The 15,416-nt window shown below is 42.2% G+C and overlaps 1 protein-coding gene across 5 annotated transcripts in view; it reads left to right on the top strand.

The window, feature by feature from the left end:
- Nucleotides 1-15,416, top strand: part of phf21aa (PHD finger protein 21Aa) — a 351,791-nt gene that overhangs the window by 321,061 nt on the left and 15,314 nt on the right. For all 5 annotated transcript variants that reach the window (XM_080190505.1, XM_080190507.1, XM_080190504.1 and 2 more), the window contains one exon: nt 70-173. In XM_080190505.1, the coding sequence (XP_080046631.1) occupies nt 70-173 (104 nt within the window). The remainder of the gene's footprint in view (nt 1-69; nt 174-15,416) is intronic.

The raw sequence follows: 15,416 nt of genomic DNA, 5'->3' as shown, positions 1-15,416 counted from the left end.
TTACATTTGTAAATTTTTTAACTATTGCCTTTTTGAAGGTTCTCAAATTTTACTTTCTTTATTCTTCAGCAAAAGAAGAAGAAAAGCAGAAATTGTTGAAATGGAGTGCTGAACTAAAGCAGGAGCGAGAACAGTTGGAACAGAAAGTCAAACAACTGAGTAATTTCATATCGGTGAGTAACACAAACTAAAGGCAAGAGAATGTTCCTCTGATGTGTAAAGTTAAAATCATAGCCATAAATTAGAGGTAAAAGGAAGCACAAGGGAAAGCATTTATTGAATGGTAACAACTGCTTTTAGTGCAAATTTGTTCTTAATATTTAGAAACTGGATGTTGAAAAAGAACTGTTGAGAACTTTTATTTAATGGAGTACTTATCTTTTGTTTGGTAGAGGTGGCAAAACATCTTCATTTATATCCATTGCAAGCATTTTAAGCTGCAATATTTCAACTCACAAGTCATTTTGACAGCATATTGCAACTAGAATTGAAGATTATAGGTATCAACTAATTGGATGAGCTGGTGATAGGGATAACATAACCATCTACTATGATGAAGGAAGAGACTGTGACTTTCTCTTGCTTTTGGTTGAATAAAATTGAAACTAGAAAGTTTTAAGATGAACTAATGGTTCTTGAGAACAGTAGTTACAAATCTGTTTAGTTAGTTAGATAACAAATCAGTTCCTTCAAAAACATATCCCTTTTCTGATAGGACCATTCTGGGGTATGCTTATCCTTATCTGATGGCAAGGAATAAGCAAGTGTAGTTTCAACCACTTTTTAAAGTGATTATATTTCAGCATTTCTGCTGAGATTTATTTAATTGAAACAAAATATTCTGAGAGATTTAAACAAGGTGGATGTGAAAAAGATGTTTGGGAGAATCTAGAACAAGGATATCACCGTTTAAAAATAAAAGGTTGCCCATTTAAAACGGAGATGAAGTGAGAATTTTCACTGAGCATTGTGAGTCTTTGAAACTCTTCCTGAAAAGGTGATGGCAGCAGAGATTTTGAATATTTTTAAGGCAAAGGTGGACGGATTTCTGGTAAGCAAAGGGGGTGATAGTGGTAAATCTGTGGAGCTCTTTGCGCGGAAGGCTGCGGAGACCAAGTTGTTGAGTGTCTTTAAGACAGAGGTAGATAGGTTCTTGATTAATAAGGGGATCAGGAGTTATGGGGTTAAGAAAAATATCAGCCATGATTGACAGACTCGATGGGCTGAATGGCCTAATTTTGCTCCTATGCCTTATGGTCTTAGATTAATGGGGGTAGGCAGCGTGCAGGTTAAAGGTTACTTTAATTCAGTCGTGATTTTATTAAATGGCCATGCAGGGTCGAGGGGCTGAATGGCCTACTCTGCTCTGTTTTTATATTGATCATAAGAATATAAGAAATAGGAGCAGGAGTAGGCCATCGAGCCCTTCAAGCCTGCCCCAGCATTCAATAAGATCATGGCTGATCTGAAGTGGCTCAGTTCCACTTGCCCGCTTTCTCCCCATAACCCTTAATCCCCTTGCCTACCAAAAACCTATCTACCCACGTCTTAAATATATTTAGCGAGGTAGCCTCCACCACTTCAACGGGCAGAGAATTCCAGAGATTCACCACCCTTTGAGTGAAGAAGTTCCTCCTCAACTCTGTTCTAAACTGCCCCCCCCCCGCTGCTTTATCTTGAGGCTGTGCCCTCTAGTCCTGCTGTCCTTTCTGAGCAGGAAGAACCTCTCCACCTCTACCCTATCCATCCCTTTCATCATATTATACGTCTCAGTAAGATCCAAAATCATGTATACTTACTGAAGGATTGCACTTTTAGATTTCACAACAGGGATGTGAGATGCTAGCCAGTTAGTTGGGTGAATTTTCATTGATGGATTGGGTTCTAATATTTAAAAGTTTTCCGTTTGTTTACACACTTGTGGAGGTCCTTTTCTTACTGTGCAGTAACTAGGGAGAGTGTTGAGTGGTCAAAATCCACAGAAAAAAGTGAGGAATGTCAAAAGTGTAATAGACTTCAAACACCAAACTGAAGACAGACAGCCCCATCCACCCGACACCACGGATGTTAATCTAATACATGTTTCAATGAATAATGTTGCTATGTGTTTCGTTTTTTAAAAATGTTACTGTGCAATGATTTTTCGTTCCTGTAAATTGAACTGCACTTTCAACAGTGTCACATAGTTCACTAACTGGTACAACATGCATAATGAAAGTTGAGGTTAAGTCAAAATAATGGTTTGGCTCAGTGATAACTTCCGACAGTTCCAAGATGCTATGTTCCAGCTTGAGCACAAAATCTAGATTGGCTTCTCAGTGCTGTACCAAGACAGTGTTGCATTGTCAAGTGCTATCTTTTAGGTGTCTCCAACTGGTCTCTCATTCATGTGTAAAGTTCTGTGGAGTGCTTATAATCCTGATCAACATTTATCTCAATCAGGATAGTGAAATAACCTACAAATGGTGTTAAAGCTGAAACTCCATTTGTCACAGAATTGCCAGAGTTTTGAAAGTTTGATACAGTAGTGTCAAACCCTTCAGGAATACTGATTAAATAAACTAGATTTTTAATATTGGTACAGAAAAAAATAATAGTTGCGATTTGGGGATTTCTGTTAATAATTTCATCATTTTTCGCTTATTGAAGCCTGAATTCTAATCTGAGGAAATCAATCCTAAAAATGCTAAGATAAATCTTTTAGTATACATTCAAGCTAACGAGGATTCCCAAATTCAAATACATATTTTTGTTCCAGCTTATCAATTTAAACAAGATTCTAGTGAATATGGTTTGTTTCCCTGATCTTATTGAGAATCTGAATGGCCAGATTGAATTCTTAGGGCGGAATTATAATTTTTGTTTCCTCTCAGCCATTTTTTATTGATTGGTTCATGGGATGCAGATGCGGCTGTCTAGGCCAGCAACAAAACCAATTTATTTCCCGTCCCCAGTTGTCCTCTAAGGTGGTGGTTATCTGTTTTCTTGAACTCCTGGAATCCATGTGTGTAGGAACACCCACAATGCTGTTAGGAAGGGAGCTTTAGGATTTTGACCCAGCAACAATGAAGGAATGATATAGTTAAAGTTAGGATAGTGTGTGGCTTGGAGGGGAACTTTCAGGTAATGGCATTGCTATGCATCTATTGTCCTTGCCCTTTTAAATGCTAGAGTTCTCAGGTTTGGAAGGTGCAGTCAAAGGAGCCCTGATGAGTTACTGCAGTGCATCTTGTAGATGGTATACGCTGCTGCCACTGTTGGTGGGTGGATGTCAGTCAAGCAGCTTGATGGCCCTTTGATAGTGTCAAGCTTTTTGTTGTTGGAGCTGCTGTCATCCAGACAAGTGGAGAGTGTCCCACCATACTCCTGATTTGTGCCATGTAGCTGGTGGACAAGTTTTGGGGAGTCAGGAGGTGAGCTAATCTCCACAAAATTCCTAGCCTCTGTCCTGTTCTTGAGGCCACAGTATTTATATAGCTTGTCTAGTTCAATTTCTGGTCATGGTAACTGCCAGAATTTTGATAGTGGGACATTGCGATGATAATGTCATTGAATGTCAAGGAAGAGATGGTCATTGCCTGGCACTTGGTGCAAATGTTACTTGCCACTTATCAACCCAAGCCTGAATATTATCCAGGTCTTGTTGTATATGGATATACTATTTCAGTATCTAAGGAGATGCAAATTGTGCTGAACCAGCTAAAATCATTCTGAATACCAAACATTAGGTTCAGAAAAGCTGTAATGATATTTTCTCTTTCAAATTTTGTTTCATGATTGCTTATGTCTGATTTTCATCAGAAAAAATCCAAATGTAAGTGGAATTCACTAAAACTGAGTAGCAGTATATTAGATGTTTTATAATGTGACATGTTTATGTCTTTGAATAAGAAATGTGCATGACTGCATTTGGAGAAAACTTCCTGTTTTCTCCAAGTTGATGTAAAAAGCTTTCAGAAAGTTATTTTTCCCTTAAAAAAAATTGAACTAATTGTACATGAAATGTAACTGGGATTAATTGAAGATTTCTTTCCCATGCATTCTTAATTAGGAAACTCATGCAATCTCTGGAAACCTGTCTTCAGTAGTTGCATTCCTTCTTTCATGTCCATGCACCCTGAATATTCCCTCTTCCAGCTTTGGAAGGGCAGTTGCATCTTTAAATAGGGATGGGGCTGAACTTTGAGTTGACACAGTGTGAGATAAAATAATTGAGGTCCATCCTATTGTTTAGTGCACCTAATACTTCACACTCGAAGAAAGTAATGGGTTATTTCACCATTTTGAATTCTGAACACACATACAGAAATTTAACTTTAATCATTGTTGGTTCAGTGACTGAATCTGCATATTTGTGTGTCCTGAGCAGCATAACCCCTTTTTTTTCATAGCGCTTGGCTGATTAAGCGCATGAACGCTTGAAATGTTTTTGCTTGACTGTGCAGTAGCTTAAAGGGGCTGACGTGCGTGGCTTGCACACTTGGGCATCACACTTTGAGAAGAATGTGAAACCATGAGGCAGTGATTTACAAGAATGATCCAGAGATGAAGGGCATCTGTTATGTGGATAGATTAGAAAAGCTGGAGTTGTGTTATGACTCAGGCCAGAAAATCCAAGGTGTTTTATGAAAACAGCCTAGACCCCAAGTTTTTGCCTTTGAATTTGGCACAGGTGTTTCATAAGGTGCATAAGCATAAGGTGTTTCACTCCAGGAATGATTCAAGTGACCCACTAGGAAGTTTTTATCAAACAAAATTTATTTAAGAACACAATAAACATATAATAAAAATTAGCATTTTTACCAATAACAAGAAACAACCATGATAAAGTATAAACCTTAACAGCTAGCAATGATGTTTCAAGTCAAACAACACCCCAGAAACATCTCCTTTTTCTAGACTTGACACAGAAAAAGCAAGTATGTGACCCTGGATTTTGCAGCTTTCAACACGTGCTTTGAATGTTGGATTAAAACTCTTAGGCTTCCCGGTTCTGCAATTTTCAAGCACACCTCTACATAGAGACAGAGAGGAGGCATTGTCTGCCTCCACCCGCTTCTGGCTAGCAACTCTTAGCAGAATTTCCAACTTGAGAGAGGGGAAAACAAGAACCCTATTTTCTGTTCCACATCCAAACAGCATCTGAGAAAAAAAAATGAAACTGTGTTCATAAATAAGCCTGCAGGGAACATGAAGACTGACACTAAGTGTTTCTATAGATACGTGAGGAGGCAGAGGTTGGTGAAGACAAATGTAGGTCCACTACAGACAGAAGTGGGGGAATGCATAATAAGGAACAAAGAAATGTCCAAACGACTAAAAACATACTTTAGTTCTGTCATCACAAAAAAGGACACAAATCAGATGCCAGAAATGTTGGAGAATGCAAGATTTAGTGAGAGGGAAGAACTGAAGGAGATCGATATTAGTAGAGAAACGCTACTGGGAAAATTGATGGGATTGCAGGCAGATAAATCCCCAGGGCCTGATAATCTACATCCCAGCGTATTTAAGGAAGTGGCTCTAGAAATACTGGGTGCTCTGGTGGTAATCTTTCAGGATTCTATAGACCCTGGAACAAGGGAGGTCGAGAGAAAACAGGGACTAAAGACCAATAAGCTGAATATTGGTACTGAGGAAAATTCTCAAATCCATTATCAAGGACTTTATAACAGAGCATTTACAATCAGTGGCAGGATCAGAGACAGCATGGATTTATGAAGGGGAGATCATACCTGACACATCTGATGGAATTCTTTGAAGATATAACTAGTAGAGTTGACACGGGGGAACCAGTAAATGTAGTATATTTGGACTTTCAGAAAGCGATTGACAAAGTCCTGCACAAGAGATTATCTGGATTAAAGCGCATGGGTTGGGGGAAGTGTATTGAGATGAATAGAAAACTGGTTGGCAGAGAGGAAACAAAGAGTAGGAATTAATGGATGTTTTTCAAATTGGCAGGTAGTAACTAGTGGGGTGCCACAGGAATTGGTGTTGGGACCCCAGCTATGCACAATATAATAATAATTTGAATGAAGGAACAAAATGTGACATCTCAAAGTTTGCAGATGATACCAAGTTGGGTGGGATGGTGAACTGTGACGAAGATGCAGAGATCATTCAGAATGATCTGGACAGGTTGGTGAGTGGACTAATCAATGGCAGATGCAGTATGAAGGCTGGCTAGCAAGCAGGTGTGGCAGGCAAGAAAGAAGGCAAATAGCATGTTGACCTTCATTGCGAGAGGTTTCGAGTACAGGAGCAGGGACGTGTCGTTGCAACTATGCAGGGCCTTGGTGAGGCCACACCAAGAGTGTGGTGTGCAGTTTTGATCTCTTTTTCTGAGGAAGAATGTTCTTGCTCTTGAGGGAGTGCAGCAAAGGAGTACCAGGCTGATTCCGGAGATGGCAGGATTGATGTATGAGGAGAAATGGATTAAGCTAGGATTGTTTTCACTGGAGTCCAGACGAATGAGGGGGGGAATCACATAGAAACTTATAAAATTCTAACAGGTCTAGACAGGTTAGATGCAGGGAGGACATTCCTAATGGTGGGGGAGTCCAGAACCAGAGGTCACAGTCTGAGGATTCAGGGTAGACCATTTAGGAAGGAGGTGAGGAGACATTTCTTCACCCAAAGAGTGGTGAGCCTGTGGAATTTATTACTGCAGGAAATAGTTGATGCCAAAACATTGAATGCATTCAAGTACCAGCTAGATATAGCATTTGAGGCAAATGAGATCAAAGGTTATGGTAAAAAGCTGTTAGGCTGTTGAGTTGGAGGATGAGCCATGATCGTAATGAATGGCGGAGCAGGCTCGAAGGATCAAATGGTCACTCCCTGCTTCTATCTTCTTTGTTTCTGTGTAAACCAAAATCTTGGACTTTACTACTTCACTGTGCAGTGTGGAACTATCCCCAGGCAGCACCTGATCTGTCAATCACGCAATTCCAAAAGGATCACAAAACCCCCAAAACAAATAAACATGAGGTCCATTATATCACTTCAGTCACAATTGAGCACACCGGCTACCAACATTACAGCAACAGTAAAATCTTGCAAAGGAACTGCTTGAAAAACCTGCAAACAAAAAGCACGAGTAAAATACATTTCTTAAAGATACGGTATTGTCACATCTGTTTGATTCGAATTTAAAAGAAGACATAAGAAATAGGATCAGCAATAGTCCATTCAGCTCTTTGGGCCCACTCCACCATTCAATAAGGTCATGGCTGGTCTACTTTGTAATTCCTTTTCCTGCATTATTTTGTATCCTTAGATGTGTTTAATCTGTAGAAATCCATCAGTCTTGAACACACTCAATAACTGCATCTCCACAGCTCTTTGGGGCAGAGAATTCCAAAGATTCACCACTCCAAAGAATTCCAGAGAATTCCAAAGATTCCTCCTCATCTCAGTTTCAAATGTCCTGCCCTTATTCTGAGACTGAGTTGCCTGGTTTTAGACACCCACCTAAGCAAAGCATCCTTTCTGCATTAACCCTGTTGAGCCCTGTAAGAATTTTGTATGTTTTAGTGAGATCATCTTCCATTCTTACAAACACATGAGAATAAAGGCCCCAGTCTATTTAATGTTTCCTTGTACGACAATTCCTCCTTTCCAGAAATTAATTTAGAGATTGGATATAGTTGCTCAAAATCATGAGGAATCTCAATGGAGTAAATAGAGAGAAACTGCCCCCATTATCGGAAAAGTCAGGAACCCAGAAGGCAGCGATTTCAGTGAATGGCAAAAGACAACATGGGAAAAACAATGTTTACACAGCAAGTGATTCATATCTGGAATCCAATGCTTGAGGTGTGGTAGAAGCCAATTCAATCATGATTTTTAAATGGAAATTGGATTATTACATGAGAGAAAATTTGCAGGACTACTGGGAAAGACAGGGGAATGGAACAGCTGAGCTACCCTTGCAATGCATGGACATGACACCCAAATGTCTGCCTCCTGTGTGGTAATCATTCCATGATTTTTCTATGATTTATTTTATCTGAGAGGACTGGCCTGATTTTAACTACTTATTTGAAAGACAACACCTCTGACATTGCAGCAGTCCCTCACAGCTGGAAGATCAATTGTGCCTTTCAGTTTTTGACAGTGTAAATAGATAATGTAATTGAATCTCTTATGTTAAGTTCTTTGCCAAATAGAGTGGGTTATGCGGTGCACATTGTCAGTTCATTGTCTCTGTAAATTCCATCATCTTCAAGCAGATTTTGGTACCACATCAGAATTGTTTTAACCATTAGCCAAGTAATCCTTAGACTTTGTAGAGCTTTTATGTCCAGGATATGAGGAAATGTGCATAATATGGTCACATTTCTGGGACAGCAGTCCTAATGGAAGTCATAGACTTTTGGTGGGAAAAGTATTATGTTCGTATATGGACTTAAGTTAAACAATCAGAATGCAATATTTTATTGACTTTTATTTCAGTGTGTATTTTAGGGTTGTGGAGATTTACCTTTAGTTCAGATTTTTATAGTCTCAGTGGACCTCAGAAATTTGAATTTCTGTTTGAACAAGTTTGAATTCCCAGTTATAACTTTGACTTCAGGAAGCTGGGATGAAATGAGCTTCAAGAGCTTCATGTTTATAGGTTTATAGGTGTCAAGAGCTTCATGTTTATAGGTGTCTAGATCACCAACAGCTTGTCCTGTGCCTCCATGGTGACGCTGTAGTTAAGAAAGCCCACCAATACCTCTACTTTCTCAGGAGGCTAAGGAAATTCAGCACGTCTGCTGTGAATCTCACCCATCTTATAGCTGCAGCACAGAAAGCATCCTTGGCGGATGCAGCACCATTTGATATGGGCTCCTGCTCTTATCAAGACAGCAAGAAACTACAAAGAGTTGGAAAGAGGGGAAAATAGCAGTAGTCAGGGCAGTGGCACCACAACTGAATCTGTTGTTCAGCAGGGAGGGTAAAGTGCAGAAGAGCAATAGTTATAGGGGACTCTATAGCCAGGAGTGCAGACAGATGTGGTATGTTGCCTACCTAGTGCCAGGACCAAGGATGTCTCTGAACGGGCATGGGACATTTTGAAAGGGGAGGGCAAACAGCCAGATGCCATGGTACACATTAGTATAAACAACATAGGCAGGAAGAATGACAAGGTCCTCCAAGGAGAATTCAGGGAGTTAGGCAATAAGTTTAAAAAAAAGGACCTCTAGGGTTGTAATCTCAGGATTACTTCCTGTGTCACATGCCAGTGAGGGTAGGAATAGGAAGATGGTACAACTAAACACGTGGCTCAAGAGCTGCTTTAGGAGGGAGGGGTTCAAATATCTTGATCATTGAGATCTCTCCTGGGACAGGTGGAAACGGTACAAGAAGAACAGGTTACACCTAAACTGGAGGGGCACCAATATCTTGGCAGGTAGATTTGCTGGAGTCAGTCTACTTGGAACTATGATGATGTTGCTATTACAGAGACTTAGTTGAAAGAGGGACAGGATTGGCAGCTAAATATTCCAGGGTTTAGATTATTCAGGCAGGATAGAGGGGGATGTAGATTATTCAGGCAGGATAGAGGGGGATGTAAAAGGGGTGGGTGTTGCATTACTGGTAGAGAATATCACAGCTATACTGAGGGAGGACACCTTGGAGGGTTCGGGCAGTGAGTCAATATGGGTAGAGCTTAGAAATAGGAAGGGTGCAGTCACAGTGTTGGAGGTTTATTACAAACTTCCCAACAGCCAGTGGGAGATAGAGGAGCAGATATGCAGACAGATTTTGGAAAGATGCAAAAACAACAAGGTTTTAACTTTCCCTATGTTCATTGAGACTCACTTACTGCTAAATGCTTGGATGGGCAAAATTTGCAAGGACTGTCCAGGAGGGTTTCTTGAAACAGTATGTAAATAGCCCAACTCAGGAAGGAGCTACTTTAGACCTGGTGTTGGGGAATTAGCGTGGCCAGGTGATTGAAGTTTCAGTAGGGGAGCATTTCAGGAACAGTGATCATAATTCCGTAAATTTTAAGGTGCTTAGAACATAGAACATTACAGCACAGTCCAGGCACTTCGGCCCTCAATGTTGTGCCGAGCTATGTCCAATCCCAAGATCAAGCTATCCCCTCCCTATCATTCTGGTGTGCTCCATGTGCCTGTCCGATAACCGTTTGAAAGTTCCTAAAGTGTCCATCTCCACTATCACAGCAGGCAGTCTATTCCACACCCCAACCACCCTCTGAGTAAAGAATCTACTTCGGACATCCCTCCTATATCTCCTAACATGAACCTTACAGTTATGCCCCCTAGTAACAGCTACATCCACCCGAGGAAATAGTTTCTACACGTCCACTCTATCAATCCCTCTCATCATCTTATAAACCTTGAAGTCGCCTGTCATCCTCCTCCGCTCCAAAGAGAAAAGCCCCAGCTCCCTCAACCTTTCCTCATAAGACCTACCCTCCAAACCAGGCAGCATCCTGGTAAATTTCCTCTGCACTCTCTCCAAAGCTTCCACATCCTTTTTATAATGAGGTAACCAGAACTGAACACAATATTCCAAACGTGGTCTCACCAACATCTGGTGTAGTTGCAGCGTAACCCCACAGCTCTTAAATTCAAACCCCCTATTAATAAACGCTAATATACTATAAGCCTTCTTCACGGCTCTATCCACTTGAGTGGCAATCTTCAGAGATCTGTGGATAAGAACCCCAAGATCTCTCTGTTCCTCCACGTTCTTTAGAACACTGCTGTTGACCCTGAAATCTGCATTCAATTTTGTCCTACCAAAATGAATCACCTCATATTTATCAGGGTTAAACTCCCATCTGCCACTTTTCAGCCCAGTTCTGCATCCTGTCAATGTCTCTTTGCAGTCTGCAAGAGGCCTCCACCTCAGCCACGACTCCACCAATCTTGGTGTCGTCAGCAAATTTACTAACCCACCCTTCAGCCCCCTCTTCCAAGTCATTGATAAAAATCACAAATAACAGAGGACCCAGCACTGACCCCTGTGGTACACTGCTGGTAACTGGCCTCCAGTCTGAAAATTTTCCTTCCACCACCAACTTCTGTCTTCTATGAGACACAGTAAAAAGTCTGACAACACCAGGTTTAAGTCCAACCGATTTATTTGACAGTAGACTCACTAGCTTTCGGGGTTAGTCCCTTTGTCAGGTGAATGGAGAGTTCTGGCCTCAGACAGAGCAAATAAAGCGCAGACAGTTTACAGATTACTGGTTAGAATGCGAATCTTTACACCTAACCTGCTGTTCAAGTCCTAAAGTGGCTGACAATGTGAGTGGAAGGAGCACTGATCACAGGTTAAAGAGATGTGTATTGTCTCCAGACAGTACAGTAAGTGAGGATTTACAGTAATCCATTCTGTTCAGTATGATGATGGCCTCTCCTTTGTCTGCTGGTTTGATGACATACTGAACAGAACGGGTTATTGTAAAGAAGTATACTGACAACTAAACAATGAGGAACACTACAGATAGGTACCCACAGATTCGACCAAAGAACACCCTCGTCAACTCAACAATCTGATCAAGACCTTTGATCTGGACCTTCAGAGCACCCTCCGTGCTCTCATTCCACGTACTCCCCGCGTTAGAGATCTCTACTGCCTCCCAAAGATACACAAGGCAAACACACCCAGCCGTCCCATCGTATCTAGCAATGGGACTCTGTGTGAGAACCTCTCCGGCTACGTTGAGGGCATCCTGAAACCCATTGTACAAAGAACCCCCAGCTTTTGTCAGGACACTACGGACTTCCTACAGAAACTCAGCACACATGGAGCAGTTGAACCAGGGACACTCCTCATCACAATGGACGTCTCGGCGCTCTACACCAACATCCCCCACAACGATGGCATTGCTGCGACTGCCTCAATATTCAATGCCGACAACTGCCAGTTTCCAGATGCAATTTTACAACTCATCCGCTTTATCCTGGACCACAATGTCTTCATCTTCAACAACCAGTTTTTCATCCAGACACACGGAACAGCCATGGGGACCAAATTCGCACCTCAATATGCCAACATCTTCATGCACAGGTTTGAACAAGACTTCTTCACTGCACAGAATCTTCAACCGATGCTATACACTAGATACATCGATAACATTTTCTTCCTTTGGCCTCACGGAGAACAATCACTGAAACAACTATATGAGGACATCAACAAGTTCCATCCCACCATCAGACTCACCATGGACTATTCCCCAGAATCAGTTGCCTTCTTGGACACACGCATCTCCATCGAGGACGGTCACCTCTGCACCTCACTGTACCGCAAGCCCACAGACAATCTCACAATGCTCCACTTCTCCAGCTTCCACCCTAAACATGTTAAAGAAGCCATCCCCTATGGACAAGCCCTCTGTATACTCAGGATTTGCTCAGATGAGGAAGATTGTGACAGACACCTCCAGACGCTGAAAGATGCCCTCATAAGAACAGGATGTGGCGCTCGACTCATAGATCGACAGTTCCGATGTGCCACAGCAAAAAACCGCACCGATCTCCTCAGAAGACAAACACGGGACACAGAGGACAGAGTACCCTTCATTGTCCAGTACTTCCCCGGAGCGGAGAAGCTACGACATCTTCTCTGGAGTCTTCAACATATTATTGATGAAGACGAACATCTCGCCAGGCCATCTCCACACCCCCACTTCTTGCTTTCAGACTACCACTTAACCTCAAACAGACCATTGTTCGCAATAAACTACCCAGTCTTCAGGAGAACAGTGACCACAATACCACACAACCCTGCCACAGCAACCTCTGCAAGACATGCTGGATCATCGACACGGATGACATCATCACACGTGAGAATACCGTCCACCAGGTACAGGGTAAATACTCTTGCAACTCGGCCAATGTTGTCTACCTGATACGTTGCAAGAAAGGATGTCCTGAAGCATGGTACATTTGGGGAGACCATGCAGGCGCTACGACAACAGATGAATGAACATCGCTCGACAATCACCAGGCAAGACTGTTCCCTTCCTGTTGGCGAACACTTCAGTGGTCACAGGCATTCAGCCTCTGACCTTCGGGTAAGCGTTCTCCAAGGTAGCCTTCACGACACATGACAGCGCAGAGTCACTGAGCAGAGACTGATAGCCAAGTTCCACACACATGAGGACGGTCTCAACAAGGATCTTGGGTTCATGTCGCACTATCTGTAACCCCTGTGACTTGCCTGGGTTTGCAAAACCTCACTGTACTGTCTGGAGACAATACACATCTCTAACCTGTGATCGGTGCTCCTTCCACTCACATTGTCGGCCACTTTAAGACTTGAACAGCAGGTTAGGTGTAAAGATTCGCATTCTAATCAGTAATCTGTAAACTGTCTGTGCTTTATATGCTCTGTCTGAGGCCAGAACTCTCCATTCACCTGACGAAGGGACTAACCCCGAAAGCTAGTGAGTCTACTATCAACTAAATCGGTTGAACTTAAACCTGGTGTTGTCAGACTTTTTACTGTGTTTACCCCAGTCCAACGCCGGCACATCCACATCATGACTTCTACAAGACAGCCAGTTACTTATCCAATCGGCCAAATTTCCTTCTATCCCACACCTCCTTATCTTCTTCATGGAGAACCATGGGGAACCTTATCAAACGCCTTACTAAAATCCATGTATATGACATCAACTGCTCTACCTTCGTCCACACAAATCCTTGTTTGTGAAAAAGGACAGAAATGATCCGCCGGTGAACGTGTTAAACTGGAAGAAGGCTAACTACGACATTAGGCAGGATCTGGTGAATGTAGACTAGGGAGGCTGTATGAGGGTAAATCGACATCCGACATGTGGAGTCTTTCAAATGTCAATTGATTGGAATTCAGGATTGGCATGTACCTGTGAGGACGAAGGACAAGTGTATAAACTATCGGAACCCTGGTTAACGAGGGATGTTATGAGCCTTGTCAGAAAGAAAAAGAAAGCATTTGTAAGATCTAAAAGGCTTAGGACAGATGAAGCCCCTGAAGAAAATAAAGAAAGTAGGAAAGAACTTAAGGAAGGAGTTAGGAAGACCAGAAGGGGTCAGGAAAAGTCCTTGGCAAACAGGATTAAAGAAAATCCTACTGTATTTTATACATATGTAAAAGAGCAAGAGGGTAGCCAGGGAAAGGGTTGATTCACTCAAGAATAGTGGATGGAATCTATGCATGGAACCAGAGAAAATAGGTGAAATACTAAATGATTACTTTGCCTCAGAATTCACCAAAGGTAAGGACTTGGCGGATGAGGAGCCTTGGGTAGGATGGGATAGATATTCTGGATCAAATCGCTTTCAAAAAGATGGTGTTGGTCATCCTAAAAAGCATTGAAGTAGATACGTCCCCAGGGCCTGATGGGATCTACTCCAGAGTACTGAGGAAGGCAAGGGCGGAAATTGCTGGGCCCTTGACAGAAATTTTTGTATCCTCACTGGCTACAGGTGAAGTTCCAGAGGACTGGCGAATAGCCAGTGTTGTTCCAGTGTTTAAGAAGGGCAGCAGGGATAATCCTTACATCAGTGGTAGGGAAATTATTGGAAAAGATTCTTAGGGAGAAGGTTTACTCACATTTGGAAACAAATACTATTATTAGTAATAGGCAGCAAGATTTTGTGAAGGGGGGGTCATGTCTCATTAACTTACCAATGAATGTGAGATTATTCACTTTGGAAGCAAAAACAAGAAGGGAGATTACTTTTTCAATGGCTATAAATTGGATGAGTGGAATGTGCAGCGGGACCTCATGTCTTTGTATACCAGTCGCTGAAGGTAAGCATGCAAGTGCAGCAGGCCTTCATTGCGAGAGATTTCAAGTTACAGGAGCAGGGATGTGTTGCAATTATACAGGACCTTGGTGAGGCCACACCTAGAGTAATGTGCGCAGTTTTGGTCTCCTTCTCTGATAAAGGCTGTTCTTGCTCTTGAGGGAGTGCAACAAAGGTTTACCAGGCCTATTCTGGAGATGGTGGGACTGATGTGTGAGGAGAGATTGACTGACTGGGTTAGAATTGCTTTTGCTGGAGTTCAGACGAATGGGGAGGTGTGGGGTGGGAGGTGGGAAGGGATGGGATCTCATAGAGGCTTACAACATTCTAACAGGACTAGACAGGGTATATGCAGGGAAGACATTCCTGGTGGTGGGGGAGTCCAAAACCAGGGATCACAGTATGAGGATTCAGGGTAGACCATTTAGTACAGAGATGAGCCATTTCATCCAAAGAGTGGTGAGCCTGTGGAATTCATTACCACAGGAAGTAGTTGATGCCAAAACGTTGTATGTATTCAAGAGGCGGCCTGAGGATATAGCACTTGGGGCATATGGGATCAAAGGTAATGGAGGGAAAAACAGAGTTAGGCTATTGAGTTGGATGATCAATGATGGTAATGAATGTCAGAGTAGAATCAAGGGGTCA

The sequence above is a fragment of the Carcharhinus amblyrhynchos genome, chromosome 6 (genome assembly GCF_965287045.1).
Source record: "Carcharhinus amblyrhynchos chromosome 6, sCarAmb.v2.hapA, whole genome shotgun sequence".
NCBI classification, from domain to species: Eukaryota; Metazoa; Chordata; class Chondrichthyes; order Carcharhiniformes; family Carcharhinidae; genus Carcharhinus; species Carcharhinus amblyrhynchos.
This window is presented reverse-complemented; position numbering and strand designations above follow the sequence as displayed.